The sequence below is a fragment of the Panthera leo genome, chromosome A3, assembly GCF_018350215.1.
Source record: "Panthera leo isolate Ple1 chromosome A3, P.leo_Ple1_pat1.1, whole genome shotgun sequence".
NCBI classification, from domain to species: Eukaryota; Metazoa; Chordata; class Mammalia; order Carnivora; family Felidae; genus Panthera; species Panthera leo.
The window spans coordinates 104293078-104316302 of NC_056681.1; the positions used below are offsets into that span (position 1 = coordinate 104293078).

Genomic DNA, 23225 nt, shown 5'->3' on the forward strand with positions numbered 1-23225 from the left:
TGCCCAGTTTGTATAGACGTGTATCCTGGGCTCTCCACTTAGGGCGCAAAAATGTGCATCCTCTGCCTCAGGCGCAGCCTCGTCCTCAGAACCAAATTCTCTATCTCTCCGGCCCAAATTTCAGAACCAAATCCCTGAAAGTGGACAAGATGAAGCAGAAACAAGCCTCTTCGAAGCGCCAGGAGACTCGTTCTTGGTCTTCCCGGGCAGTGAAAACGAAGGGTAGGGACGGGCCCCAAAGATCCCACACATTTTCTTCGGACGGCCCTTCCATCGGAGGACTGGAGGGACGTGACATCACACGTAGGCAGTATTTCCAGGGTGACCATAAGCCTCCTTTACATCCTCAACCGTTCTCCCCCGACCCGGACTACGGCTGCCGGAACGCTGGGACTAAACACCTTCAGAGCCATCAGCCTTTTTCTCAGAAACACGCGCTTGCGCGGAATTTCATACGTCATATTGAAGCGCGCTGGCCGCTGAGACTTCTGGGGAATGGAGTTTGTGAGAAGGCCGAACATTGATTGGGAGCGCCAACGTCAGAGGCTTTGCGCAGGCGCATTGTTTTCCGGACCTGAAGAGGCGCCGTCTTCCTGGGTCCCGAGCACTCTGTGCCGGAGGTGAGGGCTGGGGGTGTTTGTCTTCGAGATGCGGAGTGAGCGCAGCGGCCGAGAGAAGGGAACACTGAGAACTTGGGGGAGGTGCTGTGGGAACAGAACGGGGTGACGCGGACGGAGCCAGCTTGCGGAGTGTGTCTGTGTGTGTGGACGTCCCGGCTCGGAGAGGGGCGGACGGAAAGTTGCCCCTCGCCCGCTATGTGTGCATGTGTTCCGGGGAGTGTGGGCACTGTTACGAGTGGTCTTTCAGCATAGATCCACTATATGCCATATCCCAACTTTCAGGTTGGAAGTTTGGAACCTTCCTCCGCTCTTTTCGTTCTTCTTCCCATAATGGGTGTTTAATAAATACGGGTGGAAATTGACACTAAATTCATAGAATCGCCCACTCCGCCCCTTCCCTCTTTCCCAGAAAGAGTCTCAGATTGTCTCGTTTAGCCCCCTGCCTTGGGCCTTCGTATGAGGCTCCCATTTAAGGATAGATACTTCATTTTTTAGACTACATCATTGAACATTTTTACTTGATTTTAACCATGGCAGTTGAACTTTTAAGCGGTTGGAATCCATTGTTGAAACCTATGGTTATTATGTAGTTCATTGACAAGTTTAATTCTCGAAATAAGTACACCTCTAAGATATCCTCGATTTAAAAGAAGAATATTAGTGAATCGAGTCTGAGATGCAGTCCTGAAAGCTCTTGGTTTGACATACATGGTTATCCATTAAACCAATAATTAAAGCTACCTTAATGCCTAATGTGTCTGTTTCAGCTGTCAACATCATATACAATCTTTTCTTAGTTCAAAGGAATGAATGGCAAAATGAACGCTTTAATATCATTCTTTAGTTGCTAGGGGCCTTGAAGAGGGGCCCTTTCAAGGAGGAGGTAGGATCTGAGGTGGCAAAAAAGCAAACAAACAAGGAATAAGTAGCAAATCATTAGTCAGATTTGAGAGGGAACTGACTTTAACTGAAGTGAAGTGTCAAGAATAGTGGGAGAAAAGTATACTGGTGTGATGACCTAGAGAATCAGGACAAAACCAAGTAGGCAGGGTGGATTTTATGGTACTGATCCGGAGACTGACAGGAATAAAACTATTTGGGGACACCAATTCTAGAGGTCATATCTAGGACTAGAGAGAGGAAGGGACCAGTGGCAGGGAGCCAGTTAGGAATGCAAAGTAATCCTGATGCAAGTTGTTAGGGACCTGAATTATGGTGTCAGTGGCGGGGAAAGGATAAAAATGACAATGCAGAAGAAGCGTCAAGGGATCTATCTGGTGACTAACGATTTGAAAGGAAACAAAGGTAAAAGTTTGAATTGGGGGCATCTGGAAAATAATAGCACAATAGAAAGAGAGGGGCTGATTGGGGAGTTGCATAGGGGAAGATGGTTTTGAGGTGCTGGCAGAATGCCAGATTCAACATTTGAGTCATTTGGAAACGCAAGTTGGGTTTGGAAGAGGGATTGGGACTAGATTGGGAGCCATCTCTGTAGAGGTGGAAAATGGAATGCCAGCTGGATGGACTTTCTGAGGGATAGCAAGAAGAGCATTGTACAAAGACTGAGCATTGGGCAGTGTCCTTGTTTCCAGGGCAAGACTGGGAAAAAGAGGCACACAGAGATGCAGTTTTATTGGTAGGAAGAAAGTCAGGCTAATGCAGTATCATAGCAACTACAGTCACCACTTGAAGAAGCAGGAACTTGTCAGGACAGTCAAAAGCTGCAAGAATTAAAGTTAAGGAGAAAAGGACTATCAGAATTAGAGGTCAGAAATGCACTAGTAAGTTTTGAGCGTGCAGTTTCAGGATGTGAGGGGTAGCAAGAGCAGGATAATGGATTCAAGAAGAGTAGGTGGCATTGATAGGTATATGTTACCAAGATTGATCATGAAAGGAAAACCCAAATGAGAACCCTTGCTACAGAGAGGCCATGGGATTTGGTGGAGATAGTTTCAGATAGATGAAGGGTTGTACTGTTTGAAGATGTGGGAATTGAAGCTATTGGTGAGGTGGGAGATGGTGGAGAAAGAAAGATTGGGAGCAGGGAGCAGATTCTAAGAGGCAACAGTAGTGGAAAGAAAGTAGGACACAGTAAGAGGGACACTCAGGTAAAGTCCCGGAGACAGACATTTCTGTTTCGTTGTCCTCACATCCCATGCTACCTAGCACATAGCAGGTGCCTGGACATATTTGTTGAATGGTAGGATGAATGAGTGGATGAATGGGTTGGTGTTGGGCAGTAGCGAGGAAAGCAACTTTTGTTTGTTGAACAGACAGAAAAATAAATGCTTTCCATTAACTATCTCATTCAATATTTATAACTACTTTGTGAAGTAGGTATTAAACAACTGGGGGTCAACTTTTAGCTTAAGTGATATGCCCAAGCCTTTACAGATAATAATTAAAGGCCTGTGGAATGCGTTTTACCACACAGACCTGCCTCCTCTGGAACTCTTTGTGAGTGAGTGTTCTACTGAAATTGAATGGTAGCTATGGAGCAAGGATGGGAACACTAAAAGCTTTCCAGACAAGGGCTTATTTGAAGATCTAGAATAAGAATTTGGGGAGTTTTTTCCCCAGAAATACTCTGAGAACCGGGAAGAGGACAAGAGAGAACAGAAGTAACTCCACGTGAATTTGGTGGATTTGGGGAGCCTTGAATTTCACCGAGAGCCTACTGAAGCAACTGCCCAGGAGGGAAGTCAGCCTGGCAGGGAGCCCACAGATAATGAGCACCCTGGGGGAGTATTGACTGGTTGCTTAATGGCTGGGGGAGCTTTTATGCTCCCCATCATTTGTAATTTTTCAATGCTCACTTTATGAAAGTCATAATCTAATAAATGAAACTTTGAAAATTATCTTTAAGGGGCGCCTGGGTGGCTCAGTCGGTTGAGCGGCCAGCTTTGGCTCAGGTCATGATCTCACGGTCCGTGAGTTCGAGCCCCGCGTCGGGCTCTGTGCTGACAGCTTGGACTGTGGTGACAGCCTAGAGCCTGTTTCAGATTCTGTGTCTCCCTCTCTCTGACCCTCCCCCATTCATGCTCTGTCTCTCTCTGTCTCAAAAATAAATAAACATTAAAAAAAATTAAAAAAAAAAAAAGAAAATTATCTTTAAGCATTTAAACACTGAGCAGTTTCAACTACAATTTCAGATGTAGTTCAACTGATTTGTTTGAAAAGCTCAAATGCTTTGGAAACATTCAAATACTTTGATTCCAAAGCTATTACTACACTTATACTTAAACCTACTCAAAAACATTGTAATTATAATTTCGTTGTAATTAGTCTTTTCATTATTTCTACCTTCCTAGGATTATAACATGACTTTTAGCTAATGCTAACACTTAGCACGTTATTCTGTATGCTTTATAGGTATTATTTAAGCATTACAGTAACTGTATTAGACAGATACTTTCATTATTCTAACTTTACAGATGGGTAAACTGAGACACAGGTTGAGAAACTTGCCTAAGGTCATACAGGTAGTAAGACACAGCTGGAATTTTATTTCAGGCAGCCTGCCAGAGTCTGTACACCTAATGACTAAACTGTCCTGTATCTCTAAATACTAATTTTGACTTCTTACTAGGGCCCAAGAGTAATATTTTAAGATCCTCCTGGAAATGGAGGAATCTTAACAAACAAGGAAAAGACTACTGTCTAAACGCAACTTGCAGGCTACTGATCATATCTGTTTCCATTTGTGTATATATCACTCTGCCTCCTCCTAACAAGATTCAAACCCCAATCTCTCCTCAGGTCAAATTCTTTTTTTTTTTATAGTTATATTAAACTTGTCTTTCCAGTACTTTTTTTTTTTTTTTTTTTTAGTTTTTACCTTTTGCATAGGTTTTACACATTTATGCAAACTGGTGTTCACCTCAGGGTAATATTCTTTTAAAGTCTGGCTTAACCAGTGTTCAGTAACCCCTTGTCTAGTAAATGTATATTGATCTGGTCTTTCAGAGTGTTTGAAAACTGTACCTTATTAGGATCTTATTAATAAGGCAAGATGGAGGGTTCATCTAGGGAAGGAAGGATTAAGTCTGCACGGTTACTTTGCCTTTTTAGAATCTAAAATGGATTCATTATTAGAGGTACATGCTCTTCTTTCTTCCTGACCTCAGTACTGATTAGTCTGTTTAGGGTTTGTAGTTCCTCTCTCTGGCATTACTTGGTTTTACCTCCATTCCCTAGATTTCTTTTTTCACGCTTATATGAATGGGTGCAAGTATATATCCTAAGGATACATCTGTATTTGGTGAGTAGTCATATAATTAATAGAAAAAAACACAAAGTACTTATTTATATAACTAAAGGCTTACTCATTGCCTGTTTGTATTACAACCAGTTTTTAATACTTTATATTAATTTTTCTATTTTGAGCGTTTAACTCACCGTCCTTCAAAATTCAAACTATTTCATTTAGCGATAATAATTTTTACAACTTGGCCAGTGAATCCAGAGTCACCTGATTTTTCCTATCCAAAGATGTGGGAACAGCTCAAATTCGAAATACTCCAAGCTGTACTCATTAGCTTTCCCCCCAAACCACCTTTTCCATTGCACATCTCCACGAATGGTAGCATTATGCACAGCATTGTGCAAATGAGTGACCTGGAAGTCCTAAGTCATCCTTGCCTCTCCCATCACCTTTGGCCTTCACTTCCAGTCAGTCTACTGTCTGTTCTTCATGTCTTGTCAGTAGTTCCCCTTCTTTCCATTTCTGCTGCCACTGCTTTTGTTCAGTTTTTCTTCATTTTTACTCAATTATGAGATTCCTCACTGGTTCTTCCTTACCTCCATTTTTGCCCTCCTCTGGTCCCATTCTGCTGCAGCTTCCACAGTGGCATGGCTGCCTGTGTCAGAGGTCTCCAAGATCACCCCACATTCAAGGATTTGCCGGAAGGATGTGGGACTCAGCTTATAGTTGCACTCATGTCTAAGATGATGACCGATCTTGCAAGGATGCACAGCTAGGTCGTAAGGGGAAGAGAGGTAGAATCTGGAGGAATTCATAGGCAGGCTTTCTTGTGTTCTCTCCTTGCCAGGAGGGGTCACACAGAACACATCCTTTCTAGCAATGAAAATGCAACAACATGTGTGTGATGTTCCAGCCCAAAAGAGCTCATTAGAGACTCAGAGCCCAAGTTATTTTTTATTGAGGGCAGGTCAGGTAGGCACCCTCTGCCTAACACCTACCAAAATTCCAGAGCGTCTAGCAGGAAAGCAAGCATCCAGCATAAACCGCATTGTTTGCACAAATCATTTAGGCAAGGACCCAAATCATTTAGGCAATGGACCACCCTTCTCTTTTAGGGAACCCTCCCCAAATCTGAGTTCCCAGACCCCAGCCAAGGGTCAATCTCACAAGTAGACCTTTCTAAGAGTAGCAGTCTCGGGTCTGCTTTGTAACTTTTCTGTACACCACCTTTCCTTCCTGTTATTTTTCCTGTACACCAAAGTAAATACGTACTCTTGTAAAAACAAAAATTAGAATGTAAAGAATTGTAAGAAATAGAATAAAATCACTTACAATTCCACCAGTCAAATTCCATTTACATTTTAGTATATATTCTTTCAGTCTTTTTTCTATACACATGTGCATACACAAATAAGTAATTTTAAGTGTGCATTCTTTTTTTTCTTTTAAAGTTAATTGATATTTGAGCAAGAGCACAAGTGGCGGAGGGCAGAGAGAGAAAGAGAGTGGGAGAGAGGGGGGAGAGAGAGAATCCAAAGCAGGCTCTGCACTGTCAGTGCAGAGCCCAGTGTAGGGCTCGATTCCACAAACACTGAGATCATGACCTGAGCAGAAATCAAGAGTCAGACACTTGACTGACTGAGCCACCCAGGCGCCCCTAAGTGTGCATTCTTAATATTTGTGAATTTGTTTGAAAAACTTTTTTAGGGTGGCAGGGAGGGGAGAGTAGGTGATGAGCATTGAAGAGGGCATCTTTTGGGATGAGCACTGGGTGTTGTATGGAAACCAATTTGACAATAAATTTCATATATTAAAAAATAAATAAAAATAAAAATTTCATTGCACATTTTCACAGGAAAAAAAAAAAACTTTTTAAAATAAACATCACAAAGTTGAACTCTCCTGGTTATCTGTACCAATCCCATATCCCTCCCTCCCCAGGGATAACTCACAATTTAGTGCTTATTGTCCCATATAGACTTTTTTTTAATATTTAAGGATTATTTCCATTTTTTAATGTCTATTTATTTTTGAGAGAGAGCGAGAGCATGCACGAGTGGGGGGAAGGGCAGAGAGAGAGAGAGGGAGTCAGAATCCGAAGCAGGCTCCAAGCTCCATGCTGACAGCACAGGGGCTGACATGGGGCTCAGACTCATGAACCGCGAGATCATGACCTGAGCCAAAGTCAGATGCTGAACTAACTGAACCGCCCAGGTGTGCCCCCATATAGATTTTTGTAGGTATTATTTACCTGTTTTTAAGTTTTGTATAAATCCTACACAGTAATTCTAAAGCTTTCTTATTTTTTGCTCAGTAATTCTGTGATTTATCTCTATCATTAACATACAGCTCTACTCCATTCATCTTAATCAACGTGTAATATTCCTATACACATAAACTCACACACATAAAATCACAGTTTATCCTACTGATGAACATTTAAGTCGTTTGCAATTTATCACTAGTGATCTTTTCCTTGGTGACTTTTTGTTTTAAATAGGCTCCATTTAAATAGGCTCCCCCCAATGTGGGGCTTGAACTCACAACCCTGAGATCAAGAGTTGCATGCTCTAGTGACTGAGCCAGCCAGGTGCCCTTCCTTGGTAATTTGTAATGCCACCTCAGTTGTAGTCAAGCTTCTCTACATGTTTGGATATGTTTGCAGATTTTTTATTCTAGTCTATTAGTCTGTTATCTATGTGGTTATTTTTTCATGAAAATAAAAATCACATAGCATAGAGATTAAAAGCTGATTGACAGACCTGGGTTCAAATTCTACTTCAGCCTCTTACAAAGCCTTAACTTCACTAATCTGTAATATTGTACCTACCTTATTGATTTATGAGGATGGAATTAAATTATCCTTAGAAAGAGTACTTAGCAGGGCCACCTGGGTGGCTCAGTCAGTTTTTTTCTTTTAATGTTTATTTTATTTTTGAGAAAGGATGTGAGTGGAGGAGGGGCAGAAAGAGAGGGAGACACAGAATCTGAAGCAGGCTCCAGGCTCTGAGATGTCAGCACAGAGCCCGACGTGAGGCTCAAACTCATGAACCCTGACATCATGACCTGCGCCAAAGTCGGTCGCTCAACTGACTGAGCACCCTAAGCATCTGACTCTTGATTTCAACTCAGGTCATGATCTCACAGTTCATGGGTTCGAGTCCCGCATTGGGCTCAGTGCTGACAGCTCGGAGCCTGTTTGGAATGCTCTCTCTCCCTCTCTGCCCCTCCCCCACTTGCGTGTGCTTTCTCTCTCTCAAAATAAATAAACTAAAAAAAAAAAAAAAGAGTGCTTAGCACAGTGCCTGGTGAATAGCAAATGCTCAATAAATGCTGGTTACTATGATGTTAAATGGTATTACAGTGTATGGATGGGCTGGATCACAAATTATTTAATCATATCTTCTGTTGTAGAAACTTAGGATATTTCAAATTTTTCCTGTATTTTAAGGATTAAATGAGATACCACATGTAAAGTGCTTAAAAAGTTACCACATGTAACACCTCAGTAAAGGTTAGTGTTAATGATGACTAAGAAAAACTTTGCATATATTCTCACTTATTTCCTTAGGACAAACTCCTAGGAGAGGGTTGCTGAGCCAAAGAGTATTTATATTCCAAGGCCTGTGATACCAATTGCAATGATTTTTCTAAAACACAAATCTGATGATAACCCTTCCATGTTTAATCCTCAGTGGTCTCCATGGCTGTGGCCCTTCTTCTATGTATGGGCCCATGCAAAATTGTCCTTGATCTACCTGGCCTCTGCCCACTTCTCCAGTCTCATCTTTCCTTACAGCACTACTCACAGCCTAGACTTCTCCCATTCTAAACTACTTACAGTTGTTAATCTTTTCCGTGTAAGGACCCATCTCCTCAGTTTTTTTTAAAAAACTTGATATTTTTCTTACCTAGAATGTTCCACCTCCTCCCCCCAAGATCAAAACTTATCTTAGATCCTGCTTCTGCCAAGGAACCTACAGCCTCCTATCTGCATTAGGCAAGCCCCTGATGGACACTCATCAGGTATCTCTTTATAGTACATATCCATCCTGTAGTGACTCATTATTTGGGTTACTCTTTTGTCCTGTGTTCTAGACTATAAGCTTTTGGAGGACAAAGACAGTGTCCTATAGTTTTTGTCTTTGGTATAAAAAGTTGGTGCTAAATAAATGTTAGTTAGTAGACGAATGAATGAATACCAAAGATCAAAACATATATTCCCTTGACTACAGGAGAATAGTCAGTGGGCCATCTCTTTTCCTCCTTCTTCCCAGGACCACACTTCCCATACCACTCATGAATCCCAAGAATGCTTGATTCAACTGTGTTTAATTAGACTCCTGACTGTGGGAAACTGAGACCTACTCAGCTAACTCAAGTAAAGGGAGTTTACTGATAAGGATTCACACAAAGCCTAAGAGGTTTAGAGTCTTATGGAAATCCAAGAATAAATAAGGCTGGTCTATATGCAAACTGGAGCCCAGAGATGGTCCTACATGAATTGAGGGACTTCAAAGCCAGTAAAAAACTCGTAGGTCTTTGCTCCACTGCTGATGTGAGCAGGCTTTTCTTCCCCTGACCCATGTCTAGTCTTACCATATCGTGCCTCCCATGTACTCACTGGCTCTGCTTCCTGGTGACTTGGGCTCCCCTGATCCTTATGGCTACTTCCGTCCCTCATGATATCCTTTCAGCTCATCACCCACCTGTTGTCCTGACATTTCTTAGTTCACATTCCCGAGGAAGGATGTCACCTTTTCAAGCTAGATTGCATCTCAGTCTACTGGTCAACCTGCACATTGCCCACCTGAGACCTAAATCAGTGTGGCTCCCAGAATGAGACGCAGCATCATGCAGAACAAAACATGGCTGTCCAAGTGCTGCTCCTGGAGCACGGGGTCGTGAATGGGTTATTTTTCTCTTAAAGAGACTATGGGTGTTTACGTGACACATCTTATCCATATAATCATTTATGAAATTTCTTGGACTTTTTATCTGGGAGCTATCAGGGCAATAGTGAATGTGACCTTATAAATACAGTATAAGCTTAATACGTTCTTGGTTCCCAGGAACAGAACTTCTCCTGTGGGATCATAGTAAAACAAGTCCCACATTGTATCCTGAATAGTAATATCTGTGGTCTTTCACTCCAGTTCTGGGGTGGGGTGGGGTTGCTCCTGGCCTTGCTTTGCTTTGTCTTCCCTTTTTGTAGGGTATCAGGAATGAGAATGGGCATATGACTCACTGGTATTTGGAGATTTCCTGCTTTATGGGTCAGAAAACTACAAGACTAGTCTTTCTCATACCGACTTTCTCATCCTGTACCTCTTCCTCATTAGGACTCTGCCCTTTTCTACAAGGAGAGCACACAGGAGGGAATGGCCGCTGTGTCTCCAACTGACAGATGCCAGGTGAGGTGGACTTTGTGTTTCTGAAATACTCTGTTAGTCTCCAGAATGTAACCACTTTTCTGTGTCTATCCTGGAGCTTCTTCAATCAAACCTAACCAGGTGAATGAAGGACTCCACAGGGAATGCGTCTTTCCCATTTGATCTGTGGTATCCTTCAGTGACCTTTTCTTACCTTGAACATGTGCCCAGTAGCCTGTCACCAGGCACACTGTGACCTTTGCGCTGAGTGATTTTGACTAAAAAGTGTTGGTACAGGTCTGCTTGGATGGTTTGGGGAACAGTTCTAGTCCTTATTTCCCTTTAGTGCATCTGTGTATAGACTGAGAGCAGACCCCAAGTATTCCAGGAGGTGTTGGGTTACACCAATGACACCTGTTGTAGAGCATCTCAGTGAGGTGGTAAGAGTTCTAAGGAGAGATGAGTGTGGGTAGAGACATGTGGCTTGCCCCATTCCTGCCCAAGGGCCCAGTGTCTTGAATTCTGTGCTCTGGCTTAGAACGTCTGCATGCACACTGGAGACTCATCTGGAGTTTTAGGACTGGAGGTAAAGATGCAGCCTTGCAGAATCACGAAGCATTAGCATGAAATGAGGGGATCCTAAGGACAACCTAATCTACATCATCATTTTATGGATTTGTAAAAAAAAAAAAAAAAAAAAAGACAATTGGTGGAATCTGAATAAGATTGTAGATTATAGTGTAATATCAATGCTGTTTTCTTGGCTTTCATAATTATACTGTGATTATGCAAGAGAATATCCTTGTTTTTATAAAATATGAGTAAAGAAGCATCATGTTTGCAAGTTACATTCAGGAAAGGGACACCTGGGTGGCTCAGTTGGTTAAGTGTCTGACTCTTGATTTCAGCTCAGGTCATGATCTCACGGTCATGAGATCGAACCCCATGTCAGGCCCTGCATCAGGCTCTGCACTAGGCATGGAGCCTGCTTAATATTCTCAATCTCTCTCTCTCTCTCTCTCTCTCTCTCTCTCTCTCTCTCTCTGCTCCTTCCCTGCATGCATGCACACGCTTTCTCTCAAAAAAAAAAAAAAAGTTCAGGAGAAAGATAGAATGTGTATGTACTGAGAGAAAGATAAAGCAAATGTGGAAAATGTTGACATTTGGGGAAGCTGGGTGAAGGGTACATAGGAATTCTTTGTTCTTTCCTTGCAAGTTTTCTGTAAGTATGAAAAAAGAGCCCCTGATATTCACAGGCTGAGCTGTGAATATAGGGATTATGACCAAGAACTTCATGCCTCAGGGAATTATGCCACTTTCCCCGAGTGCTTCAAAACCCTGCTTTATCAGAACCATGTCCCTTAACCTTCCCTCCACAACCTCGGGGCTGTCATCTTTATAGACTGTTTTGTCTGGTCCATGTAAAAAGAAGGGTTATGAGTAAGGGAGAATGTTATTGTGTTTCCAGGAATCAGTGACATTTGAGGATGTGGCTGTGATTTTCACAGATGAAGAGTGGAGGCATCTAGTCCCTATTCAGAAGGACCTCTACAAGGAGGTGATGCTGGAAAACTATAAGAGCATTGTCTCATTGGGTAAGGAGAGCTTCCCGCAAGAAGTTAGACTCTGTACTGCGTTAATGGGGGGTCGTGGGCTAATAAGTGATACCTCTTCTCCCACCTGAGTTCTGAAGCACTGAGAGACAAAATGGAGGGGTAGAAGGCTATGGCTAAGATGTACAGCAACAGTGGACTTCTCAATTATGAACCGCAGCATTGGACAGACTTGTTCCCTGAGCCGTAGGCAAGGGAACCCCAGCCTCCCTTGCTCAGCAGCCTGCCCCTGCAATACAGAGGGCCCCCTCCCCAGAGCAGGGGCAGACAGAAGAAGCCGAGTCACATATGCCCCGTCCTTCCCCCAGCTTATCAGGCAGGTAACTTTCTCAGCTCCATCCAGAGGATGAAGGGTTGGTGGGGGAGGTGGGGGGCAGGGACTATCTTACTGAGGGAAATTTTCTTTTCAGAGAAGCAGAGAAGGGGAGGAAGAAGTGTTTCCCTTTTAAAAGAGGGCAGTATGGGCACAGAAATACAAGGCTGTGCCTCAGAGTAGGTCACTACTCTGCGTTTGATTTTGAATATTTATCTTAAATACAATCTTAGAGGCGGACAGAAGGCACTTTGCAATTATAGAGACCTGCGTGACAAAGGGAAAATTAAGAATGAGTGCTGATGGAGGCGCCTGCCTGGCTCACTCAGTCTGTACGTCTTGCAGCTCTCGATCTCAGGGTTGTTGAGTTCAAGCCCCATATTGGGTGTAGAGCTTACTTAAAAAAAAAAAAAAAAAAAAAAAAAAGAAGCTGATGTAATATATTTGTGAGAAGTAAAGTTAGGCTCCTGTAGGTAGTGAGAACCTCTCAGGAGCTTCTAGAATAAGAGGCTGGGAGAGTGTACAGATTCAGAAACCAGTATAAAATAAGCAGGAGGTGGCAGCCAAAGGAGTCCCATTACAGATTTTATGCAAGGCATGTCAAGAATTTAAATAGGCCAAACAGGAAAAAACAGGTAAATGTTCAGGGAACATTAAGGGAGACTGCTGAGCCTTTGTCACAGGCTTTGGTGGGATGAAATATTGGGGAAAATAGAATTCCTAGCAAAGGTCAGAAAGAGGAAGCCACAGGGAGGCCATGGATGTGGCCAGTTTATCAGCCGAGAATCAGCATACAACCAGATAGGTGATCCGTGGGCCCAGTAAGAAAGTGTGTCTCTTTCCCAGTTTGGGGCCCCCAGTGCAATAGAAGTTTAGACTTCGAGACTATTTCTAGGATGGGTTCTATTTCTTTAAATAACCAAAAATGGACAGATTCACTTCTAGAAATTTGTCCCAAGGAAGTAATAGGATTAACAGCCCCTGGTATATAAAAATGTTCACCATATCATTGTTTGCTAATAGCAAAACATTAAAAACAGTCTGAATGTCTGTCAGCAGGAGATTAAATAAATTAGATTATTCCATACAACGTAACCTCATGTAGCCATTAAAGTGCTAAGATAGATCTGTGTTAATTGAAGTAAAATAATATTTAAGTTTATTATTATGTGAAAAAAATCAAATTTACAAGTCAGGATTATTTTATAACCCATTTAAAAAAAATTTTTTAATGTTTATTTATTTTTGAGAGACAGAGCATAGGTGGGGAAAGGGGACGGGAGAGAGGGAGACACAGAATTTGAAGCAGGCTCCAGGCTCTGGGCTGTGAGCACAGAGCCCTACATGGGGCTCGAACCCACAAGCTGTGAGATCATGACCTGAGTTGAAGTCAGATGCTTAACCAACTGAGCCACCCAGGTGCCCCTATACCCAGGTTTTAACAGAATGTATCTATAGGTATCTTTCAGTTTCAAAATAGATACAAAGTACAAAAGGTGATTTTTCTTTTTACTTCAACTTACCCCTAATTTTCCTACAATGAGCATGACCCACTTGTTTAAATAAGAGCTTAGTAGTAAAGGGTAAACAAAAAGATTATGTTTTTACTCAAGATGATCTGTTTTGATTCTCATCTTCCCTGACCCAAGGACTCTTTCCCCCCATCCTACCAGTGCTAAAGCTGGGACATCCCATTCAGTTCAGTGGGAAGAATAAACACATAATTCAAATGAATTTTATCAACGTTTTGACCAAGTGCTACTTTGTTTCCTTTAACTTAAAAAAATTTTTTTGATGTTTTTATTTATTTTTGAGACAGAGAGAAAGCACGAGATGGGGAAGGGCAGAGGGAGAGGGAGACAGGAACCGGAGTGGCCTCCATGCTGACAGCAGAGAGCCCGAATCAGGGCTCGAACTTAGAGTGATGAGATCATGACCTGAGCTGGAGTCAGACGCTAGCTGATTGAGCCACCAGGGGCCCCATCTACTTGGTCCCTTTTAGAACCTCCATTCTGAGCATTCTTTTGCAGTACTTTGCGCTCTGTATTCCTGGTGTGTGCCCTCTGCCTTTTGCATTTTCTCTCAGAAGCACTCTGAGGCTGGGATTACGCTTTGAAATAGTGGTGTATTTTCATCATGTGCCTGGCTTGTTTCTTTCTCCATGAGCAGGACTCCCAGTTCCTCGACCTGAGGTCATTTTTCAGTTGAAGAGAGGGGATGAGCCTTGGATAGTTGATCTTCATGGATCTGAGGAGAGAGAATGTCCAGAGAATGTCTCTCTAGGTAATTGTGTATGAACAGGGCTGGGCAGAGTTTGGGTTTGTTTTGTGGTTGTTATTTGGGTGTTTGGGAGGGAGGCTTGGGTACCACGTTTTTCCTCACATTCAAATCTTCTGCTTTAGTGTTTACTCTTTATCACCCACGAGCTTGGACTTTTTTTCTGTACACCTTAAAGTGTTACTTATCTTTGTTCACCAAATGTTGTTCTCTCAGGTCTGTCACATTGCCCGTTCACCCTTTGATATTCCTATTCCCCACCACCCTCTCCACCCAGTGCAGTCTCCTAGTTATCCTGGCCATGCTCCCAATGGAAAGTCTTCTCTTTTCTGAGATGTCCACTGTCAGTTCTATTCCCTACTTTCTTCTGCCTTCCCAGGTCTCAGTCTTTCCCCAGCATGGACAAGTGTCTGTGCGAGCCAGTGAGGCAGTCACCACACTCTACTTTTCCGATTTATCGTAGTGTCTCTTCTTTCTGATGTAGTATTTCCCAGCCCAGGAAAGAAACTGCATCTGTATTTTCTGTCCATTCCAGATTGGGAGACCAAGCCTGAGCCTCAGGGTACTTCGGAAGAAGAAAAACCAGGACGAATAGTGAGGGAAAGGCTTGGAAGAAAAGTTCCTCTGTGTCCTAAATTTGAAGCTCATGCCCTGGAGGGTGAGTCAGAAACAGGGAAGGGGAGCCCTGTGGTGCAGACCTGCAAGAAGTCCCTTTCCCAGAAGGAAAATTTGCAGCAAGGGTCTAGCCCTCTGAAGAAAATTCTCACTAAGGAGAGAGACCAGGAATGCAGCAACTGTGGGAAGACCTTTTTTGACCACTCATCGCTTATACGCCACCAGAGGACTCACACTGGAGAGAAGCCCTATGACTGTCACGAGTGCGGGAAGGCCTTCAGTCACAGGAGCAGTCTCAGCAGACATCTGATGTCTCACACGGGGGAGAGCCCCTACGAATGCAACGCGTGTGGGAAGGCCTTCTTCGACCGGTCGTCCCTAACGGTCCATCAGCGAATTCATACCGGAGAGAAGCCCTTTAAATGCAGCGAGTGCGGAAAGGCCTTCTTTGACCGCTCGTCCCTTACTCGACACCAGAGAATTCATACTGGAGAAAGTCCTTATGAATGTAATCAGTGCGGGAAAGCCTTCAGCCAGAAAAGTATTCTTACTCGACATCAGCTCATCCACACTGGCAGGAAGCCCTATGAATGTAATGAGTGTGGGAAAGCCTTCTATGGCGTCTCATCACTGAACAGACATCAGAAAGCTCACACTGGAGAGCCTCGCTATCGGTGCAGCGAGTGTGGGAAAGCTTTCTTCGACCGCTCGTCCCTCACGCAGCACCAGAAGATTCACACTGGAGACAAGCCATACGAATGCACCGAATGTGGGAAAGCCTTTAGCCAGAGGTGCCGGCTCACGCGACATCAGAGAGTGCACACGGGAGAGAAACCCTTCGAATGCAGCGTGTGTGGCAAAGTGTTCAGTTCGAAATCGTCAGTCATTCAACATCAACGGCGTTATGCCAAACAAGGAATAGACTGAGTTGGGCGGAAGCTTCAGTCAGCGGACCACCGTAGAAACCCAAGACTGGTCTTTCCCACAGCAGGCAAATCCCTCATTTGAGCACTCTACATATTCTGGCCACTACTCCCCTTTTCCATCTCTGCTGCCACGGTGTGAATAAACACTCGCTACCTACTGTGTTATAGAACTGATGTGGGATGCCGGAAAGGAGGCTGTGACTCTAAAGAGTCGACATTTTGCTGAAGCTTATCAGACAATAGGATAAATGTTAGGAGGTGATCCGCAGGCACGCCTCTTGTCTGAGGCCCCAGGTATCACTGCACTTTAATAACCGGAGGCCAGGATGGGAGGGATGGCAGAATTGTGTCAGGGCCGCACTGTTGCTTCCAGAACGGTTCTTTTTATAGCTGGGTCCCTTTCCCCTGGGAGCTTTTTTGGGCACTGAACTTGTTCTTTGTGTCCTAGCTTGTAGGTCCCTTCTGCTGCTGCTGCTGCTGCTGCTGCTATGACTAGCTAGCTAGCTAGCACTTACTGAGTGCTCATTATGGGGTAAGCACTCAGTGGAGAGTTTGGCAAAGAGTAGATTATTTGGTCCTCTCACCAACCCTATCAAGTAGAAGTAGGTACTGTTACTATCCTCATTTTACAGATGAGCAAACTGAAATTTAGAGGTGTCGAATAATTTGCCCAAGGTGACACAGCTAGGAAAAGGTGAAGCCAAGTCTTGGATACAAGTCTGCCTTCCAAGTCTGTTCCTTTAAGCATTATGCTCTACGGTTTGTCTCATAATTTATGTACGTGTAATCTCTCCTCAGCTAGATTGTAAGCACTTGGAGGCGTGACTTACGTGTCTTTGTATCTCACACGGTGCCTTGCACATAATAGGTGCTCAATAAATATTTATCCGAATTAATGACATTTCTACCTACCAAGTTCTCTCTGTGTAAAACATATCCTTGGGTTCGTCCTTTCTCTGAATTTTCAGTCTAGCCTACACCTTTCTCATCTCAGCTCCCTTACTGCAGTAGTCATTTCCTCATTTGAATTCTTCCCTCTTCACTATTGAACAGGGGAATGCTATGCTATGGTGCCATAGTAAGTAACCCCCCAAGTAAAGTTTTCTTTCTCACGTAAAATCTGATGTGAGTCAAGTCTGTCTTACTCCTTCCTCATCATTTAGAACTTGTCGCCTCTAGGGTTATCATGGAAGAGAAAGCTGGGAGGTATTTTAGGACATTTTTAAGGGTCATCCCTTCTCTCCACATCTCATAAACCAGAACCCAGCACCAGAGGCTAGGAAAGCACCTCAGTATTTGGTTAACATCAACGGCCTCTGTCGCAAATTACATTTTGCACATTACTGACACTTTGCACACTACTATTAGGCCAGTCTTTCTAGTCTTTCTAAATGACTCTTTCCTGCCCATCAATGCCTTATTCAAGACCTAAAATAGCTCCCTGTTTAATGAAATCTCGGAATATTTAAGGTCTGCCTTGATGTGATTCCACCTCTCTGAACTTCTGACTCCCGAAATTCTGAGTCCCAAAAAACACCTGTATGCCCTGGGCCCAGTCCTATATTTTTATTTTATCAAAGGTCAGGCGCTAGGCAACTTCGACTCCAGGTGTCTGCATTCCTTTCCGGGTTGCTTGAGGTGAAGCCCAGAAGAGGACTTGATTCTGAAAGGCTGTCTGGAACTTAGTTCTCCCAGCATGAATCCCAGGGGACCAAGAAACATTTCCCCTGGGAGCTAAAGTCATATTCAAGAAGGTGGATCGCCAAACAGACCACTCCCCACCTCCTAACAACCCTATTTGTCTACCTTTCTTAGAGCAGACGAGTGGCAGGGAAGGCTTTTTCATGTGTGGACTCTTGAAGCAACCTAAGGAAAAACACTTCACAGAGTGCAGAATCTATCAGAGTGGATAATAGCTGGTATTATTTAATGTACAGTAGAAAATAAAAGGGACGATTGACAGACTTTTGACTGATGACTATATCTGAGAATTCTGAATTTTTAATTTATTCCCTTGTTAGAAGTAAAGTGAGGATCAAGAGCGCCTGGGGGGCTCAGTCAGTTGAAGGCCCAGCTCTTGATTTTGGCAAGGTCATGATCCCAAGTTCATGGGATTGAGCCCTGCATCAGGCTCCACACTGAGCCTGGAGCCTGCTTAAGATTCTCTCCCTCTGCCTCTCTCCCTTGCTCTTTCTATCTACAAAGAAAAAAAAAAAAAGGAAGACGTAAATAAGTAAATTGAGAATCAAGTATTTTCCTAAGATATTCTGCTATTGTCAGCAAGATAAAACTAGAACAAATTCAGAATACTAATGGACCTGGGAGTACAGTGATTAGTGAAACAGAAAGGGGATATAAATTTGATACTTTCCCTTTGTTACCTTTTTGGTTTTTTTAAGTTTTTTTTTTTAAGTTTATTTATTTAGCAATAGAGACAGCATGAGCAGGGGAAGGGCAGAGAGAGAGGGAGAGAGAATCCCAAGCAGGCTCCCTACCATCAGCACAGAGCCCAATAGGGGGCTTGAACTCAGGAAACCATGAGATCATGACCTGAGCGGAAATTAAGAGTCAGATGTTTAACTGACTGAGCCACCCAGGCACCCCATCTTTGTTCTTTTTTTAAATTTAGTGATCTGGAGGGTTTTTGTTTTTTTTTTTAAATGTGAAGTACTATTCCACCTACTAAAAATTCTGAGGGAAGGGCCACTTTACCTTTGAACTGGTATCTCCCAATGGGGCATACAGTACTGGAGGCCTTAAATTTTGAGGTTTTAGCTTCACCAAATGATCATTAGTAGTAGCAAATCTTGGAACCAGAAATTGGTCAAATTTTTAAAATTAAAAATACCATAGTTTTAAAATTAAAAATGAAACTGGTGGTATTAATTTTTATAATTAAGTTTTAATTTAAAAATAGTTGAATAAATGTTTCATTCAATGTCATTTCCACATGTAATCAATGCAAAAATTATTGACATGTGTTACAACCTTTTTGAAAAAAACTAAATTTTCGAGGTGACTGGGCGGCTCCGTTGGTTGGGCACTCGACTTCGGCTCCGGTCATGACCTCGTGGTTCCACGGGTCGGAGCCCCACCTCAGGCTCTGTGCTGGCAGCTCAGAGCCTGGAGCCTGCTTCTGATTCTGTGTCTCCCTCTCTCTGCCCTCCTCCCGCTCATGCTGTCTCTCTCTCTCTCTCTCTCTCTCAAACATTAAAAAAAGAAAAAAAATTTAAATAATCTTCAACTTCTTTGTATTTACAACACATCTCAAGTTCAGACTAGTCACATTTCAAGTGCTCAATAGCTACCTGTGGCTAGCAGCTACTATATAGTACAGCACAGTTTCGGATAGCCATCAGGGGCTTTTATAGGTAACAGATAAAGGGACTATTTTGAGGTTTTTTTATTTTTAAACTTTTTTTAATGTTTGTTTTTGAGAGAGAGAGACACACAGCTTGAGCGGGGGAGGGGCAGAGAGAGAGACAACCTGAAACAGGTTCCAGGCTCTGAGCTGTCAGCACAGAGCCCAACACAGGGCTCAAACCCATGAACTGTGAGATCGTGACCTGAGCCAAAGTCAGATGCCCAACCGACTGAGCCATCCAGGCACCTCTGAATTTTTTTTTTGTTATGTTTCTTTATTTTTGAGACAGAGAGAGACTGAGCATGAGTGGGGGAGGGACAGAGAGGGGGAGACACAGAATCTGAAGCAGGCTCCTGGATGTGAGCTGTCAGCACAGAGCCTGACGCAGAGCTTCAACCCACCAGCCGTGAGATCATGACCTGAGCCAAAGTCGGATGCTTAACCGACTGAGCCACCCACGCACTCCAGGAGTTATTTTGATCATTGGAGATGTTTGAGGGGTGCTTGTTTCTGGTCCTGTGGTAAGCACTCTGCACCTGCAGAAAGAAGTCTTTTGCTTCCAGTAGGTCAAGCGTCTGGGTGAGGTCCAAGCCTGGGAAGCCTGTTGTTACCATCCCTCAGGCACATTTTTTTTTCTTTTAATAGATCTCAAAACAGCTGCTTGGATCTTTGTGTGCCTGACTCCTTTGTTCTGAGTTGGATCTTTTGTTATCTCAGGTAGGGAAGAGATGTTACTTATGAACCTCTAACAACCCAATCAGGATATATGCAAGAGGAAATATCTAAGGTTGCCAGTTGTGAAAGATAAACGGTCCTTCGTGTGATCATCACCTCTTTCTGAGCAGGATATTAGAATCCATTTATTATGATTCTAGAGGGAGGAAAATATTCTATTAGAATGGGCAAAACATGAATGGGTGCTGGCAATGGATGTGCCCAGTGGAAACTACTGGAGCTCCCCCACCACTCCAAAACTGTCAATATAAAACAGTGAGGAAAATTAAAGGCATGACAATAAAGTTGGAGGACCTGGGAGTGATTTGTCCCACCATTTCCCTTCTGATTCCTTGACTTGTCTGGTGAAAAAGCTAGATCCGAGAAGTTAACTATCTCTGATAGCTCAATAGAAAAGCTAATGAAGGGGCGCCTGGGTGGCTCAGTTGGTTGAGCGGCTGACTTCGGCTCAGGTCATGATCTCACGGTCCGTGAGTTCGAGCCCCGCGTCAGGCTCTGTGCTGACAGCTCAGAGCCTGGAGCCCATTTCAGATTCTGTGTCTCCCTCTCTCTGACCCTCCCCCGTTCATGCTCTGTCTCTCTCTGTCTCAAAAATAAATAAACGTTAAAAAAATTTTAAAAAAAAATTAAAAAAAAAAAAAAAGAAAAGCTAATGAAGAAGAGTCAACTATAGCTCGTTTTGTGCTTCGCCTTGTTTCTATATTGGAAGATGGCTGTCAGTTGCCTCTTGACGGATATGTAGCCATTGATCTAGTTAACACATTCTTTTCTATACCCATTAAATTGATCCACTAATAGCGGTGTAAATTTAACTTCACTTAACAAACTAGCAATTTGCTTTTATTGTCCTGCCACTGGGATAATTCATTATTTTTGCATCATACCATAATCTGATAGAGCAAGATTTAAATAATTAAAATACTGATGTTAGTCATTACACTAATGACATTATCTGTTAAATAAGGGAAGGAGAAAAAGCCAATAAACAGTGTGTAATTAAGTTGGTCACTGCCGTGGCAACTGAGGTTCAGTCCTGCTGGGACCTGGGGAGTCATGTTGAATGAGCCTCAGGATTATCTGCCCTTGAAGTGGGGAGCATTTATCTACTGGCTCCCGTCCCCCATTGGTTAAGTGTTGCTGCATGAACATCAAGGCTTGCTGTAGTCATCCCCTGTGGCAGAGTCAGAGAGTAACTCCAGGGAGGAAAGTGAAAAGTGTGGGGTACGACTGAGGCAAGGGGTTATCTGATTATGTTTGTGCAAATGTGGTTGCTGCAGCATGGCTGGGGTAAAATTTGGGCCAAGAGAATATGAGGTAGTGTACCCAGGGTGTTTGGTATAAGGGTAGAGAGTGAGCCCATTTGAATATAATGAGCTTGAGATGTTTGTGAAATATCCAGACATATGTAGGAATGTTCTGCAGGCAGACTGAACCTGAAAAGAGTGATTTCATATATATGGATGATACCTGAAACCATATAGGTGGTGGGAAATAGCTTATGAAGATAGAGTGTTGGAAGAGACTAGGATCTAGGATAGGTCCTTGAAGAACACAGATTTAATGGGCATGAAAAGAGGAAGAGTCCATAAAAGAAGAGTAAATGGAAGAGACTAGGTAGGTAAGAGAAACACTAGGTGAGAGCAGGTTAACAGGAAAGACTTTCAAGAAAGGGAATAGTCAAAAAGTGTTCAATGTTGTCAAGTGGTCAAGAAAACCAAAGCATTAGGGGCGCCTGGGTGGCTCAGTCGGTTGAGCATCCGAGTTCAGCTCAGGTCATGATCTCACAGCTCGTGAGTTTGAGCCCCGCCTCGGGCTCGGTGCTAACATAACAGCTCAGGGCCTGGAGCCTGCTTCAGATTCTGTGTCTCCCTCTCTCTCTGTCCCTAACCCACTCGCATTCTGTCTCTGTCTCTCTCAAAAATAAATAAACATTAAAAAAAAGAAAACCAAAGCATTACCCACCCCCACCCCCTGATTTGTCGATAACTTGGATGGTGGCGCCAAAGCCATATTGGAATGAATTTGGTTAAGGAATGGGTGGAGAGGAAGGTAAACATAGCAAGTATCTTCAATGCTGAGTAGTTTCGCTTTGATAAAAAGGAGAGGTTAAGATTGGTAGCTGGAGGGGGATGTGAAACGAAGAGAATATTTCTTTTAAAATGTAAGAGATGTAAAAAAAAAAAAATGTAAAAAAAAAAAAAGATGTGAACATGTATCAGGATGCCTTCGGGCACAGCAGATAGAAAATGCTTCCTCAACTTGCTTAAGCCTCAAGGGACTTTATTAACTAACATAATTACAAAGCCCAGATGTATCTCTAATTGGAGAGGGCAGTAGAATGAACGTGAAGAAAGGCAAATTTGTATTTCTGATTACAGGCAAGTATGGGAATTCTCTCTCAAGCTTTCTCCGCTCCACCCCCACTCGGAAAGCGAGGGAGATGAAGCAGCAGGTGCCTGAAGAGAGTAGAGGTTGCAAATATCCTCCTGGATAGAAAACTGCCTAAGAAACAGAGGCATCCTTGGTAGGGGTCCGCCTGGGGCAAGCGAACAGGGAGGGCTAGGAGACAGCCTTGGTTCTTCAGTTTTTTTTTTTTTACTACATTTTCTTTCTTTTTTACTACATTTACTACATTTCTTCCCTTCATTTTTACTACAAGTGTCACCTTTCCACCTTCTGAATGACGCGCGCGACTACCCCTGTTGTCCCTCAGGAGGCGGGGCCTCCGAAAACCCACCCCGAGGCCTTCTGGGAATCGTAGTTTTCCGAGGGCACTTTGCGCAGGCGCTCTGTGGTCCTTGCTCCTCGTGGGGCCGCCGGGAGCCGGTTGGCGCCCAAGGTGAGGACCAGGGGTTGGGTGTGGTGGGAGCCGTGGCTGCGGCGAGAGGAAGGTGTTGAAGAACGGGCAGGGAAGGAAGTGGGGCTGCGAGGCGCGGTGACGTGAGGGTGGAACCGAAATGGGGTGTTTGGAACTATCCTTGGCCGCTGCTCCCAGGCTGACCTTGATCCGACCTGCAGCGGGGAAGGGGAGGAGGCACCAGCTGCAGGCCCGGCGCGACTCAGGGTGACGACATGGGTGCGAGGTGAAGTGAGACGTCGGTAGCCTGGCCCCGCAGTGTGAGATGACGTGCGCTGGGTGCGCAGGGCCGCTCTCCGCAGTGTGTATCCGCCGGGTAGAATGGCGCA

The 23225-nt window shown here is 43.6% G+C and overlaps 1 protein-coding gene across 1 annotated transcript in view; it reads left to right on the forward strand.

Moving 5' to 3' along the window:
• Positions 1–485: 485 nt before the first annotated feature.
• The window catches only part of ZNF2 (zinc finger protein 2), a 36555-nt gene continuing 13815 nt past the window's right edge, over positions 486–23225 (forward strand). Inside the window, exons 1-6 of the mRNA XM_042930334.1 lie at positions 486–620; positions 10167–10238; positions 11665–11791; positions 14292–14405; positions 14935–15931; positions 22753–22878. Coding sequence (XP_042786268.1) covers positions 10206–10238; positions 11665–11791; positions 14292–14405; positions 14935–15931; positions 22753–22878 — 1397 coding nt within the window. The 5' untranslated portion in view covers positions 486–620; positions 10167–10205. The remainder of the gene's footprint in view (positions 621–10166; positions 10239–11664; positions 11792–14291; positions 14406–14934; positions 15932–22752; positions 22879–23225) is intronic.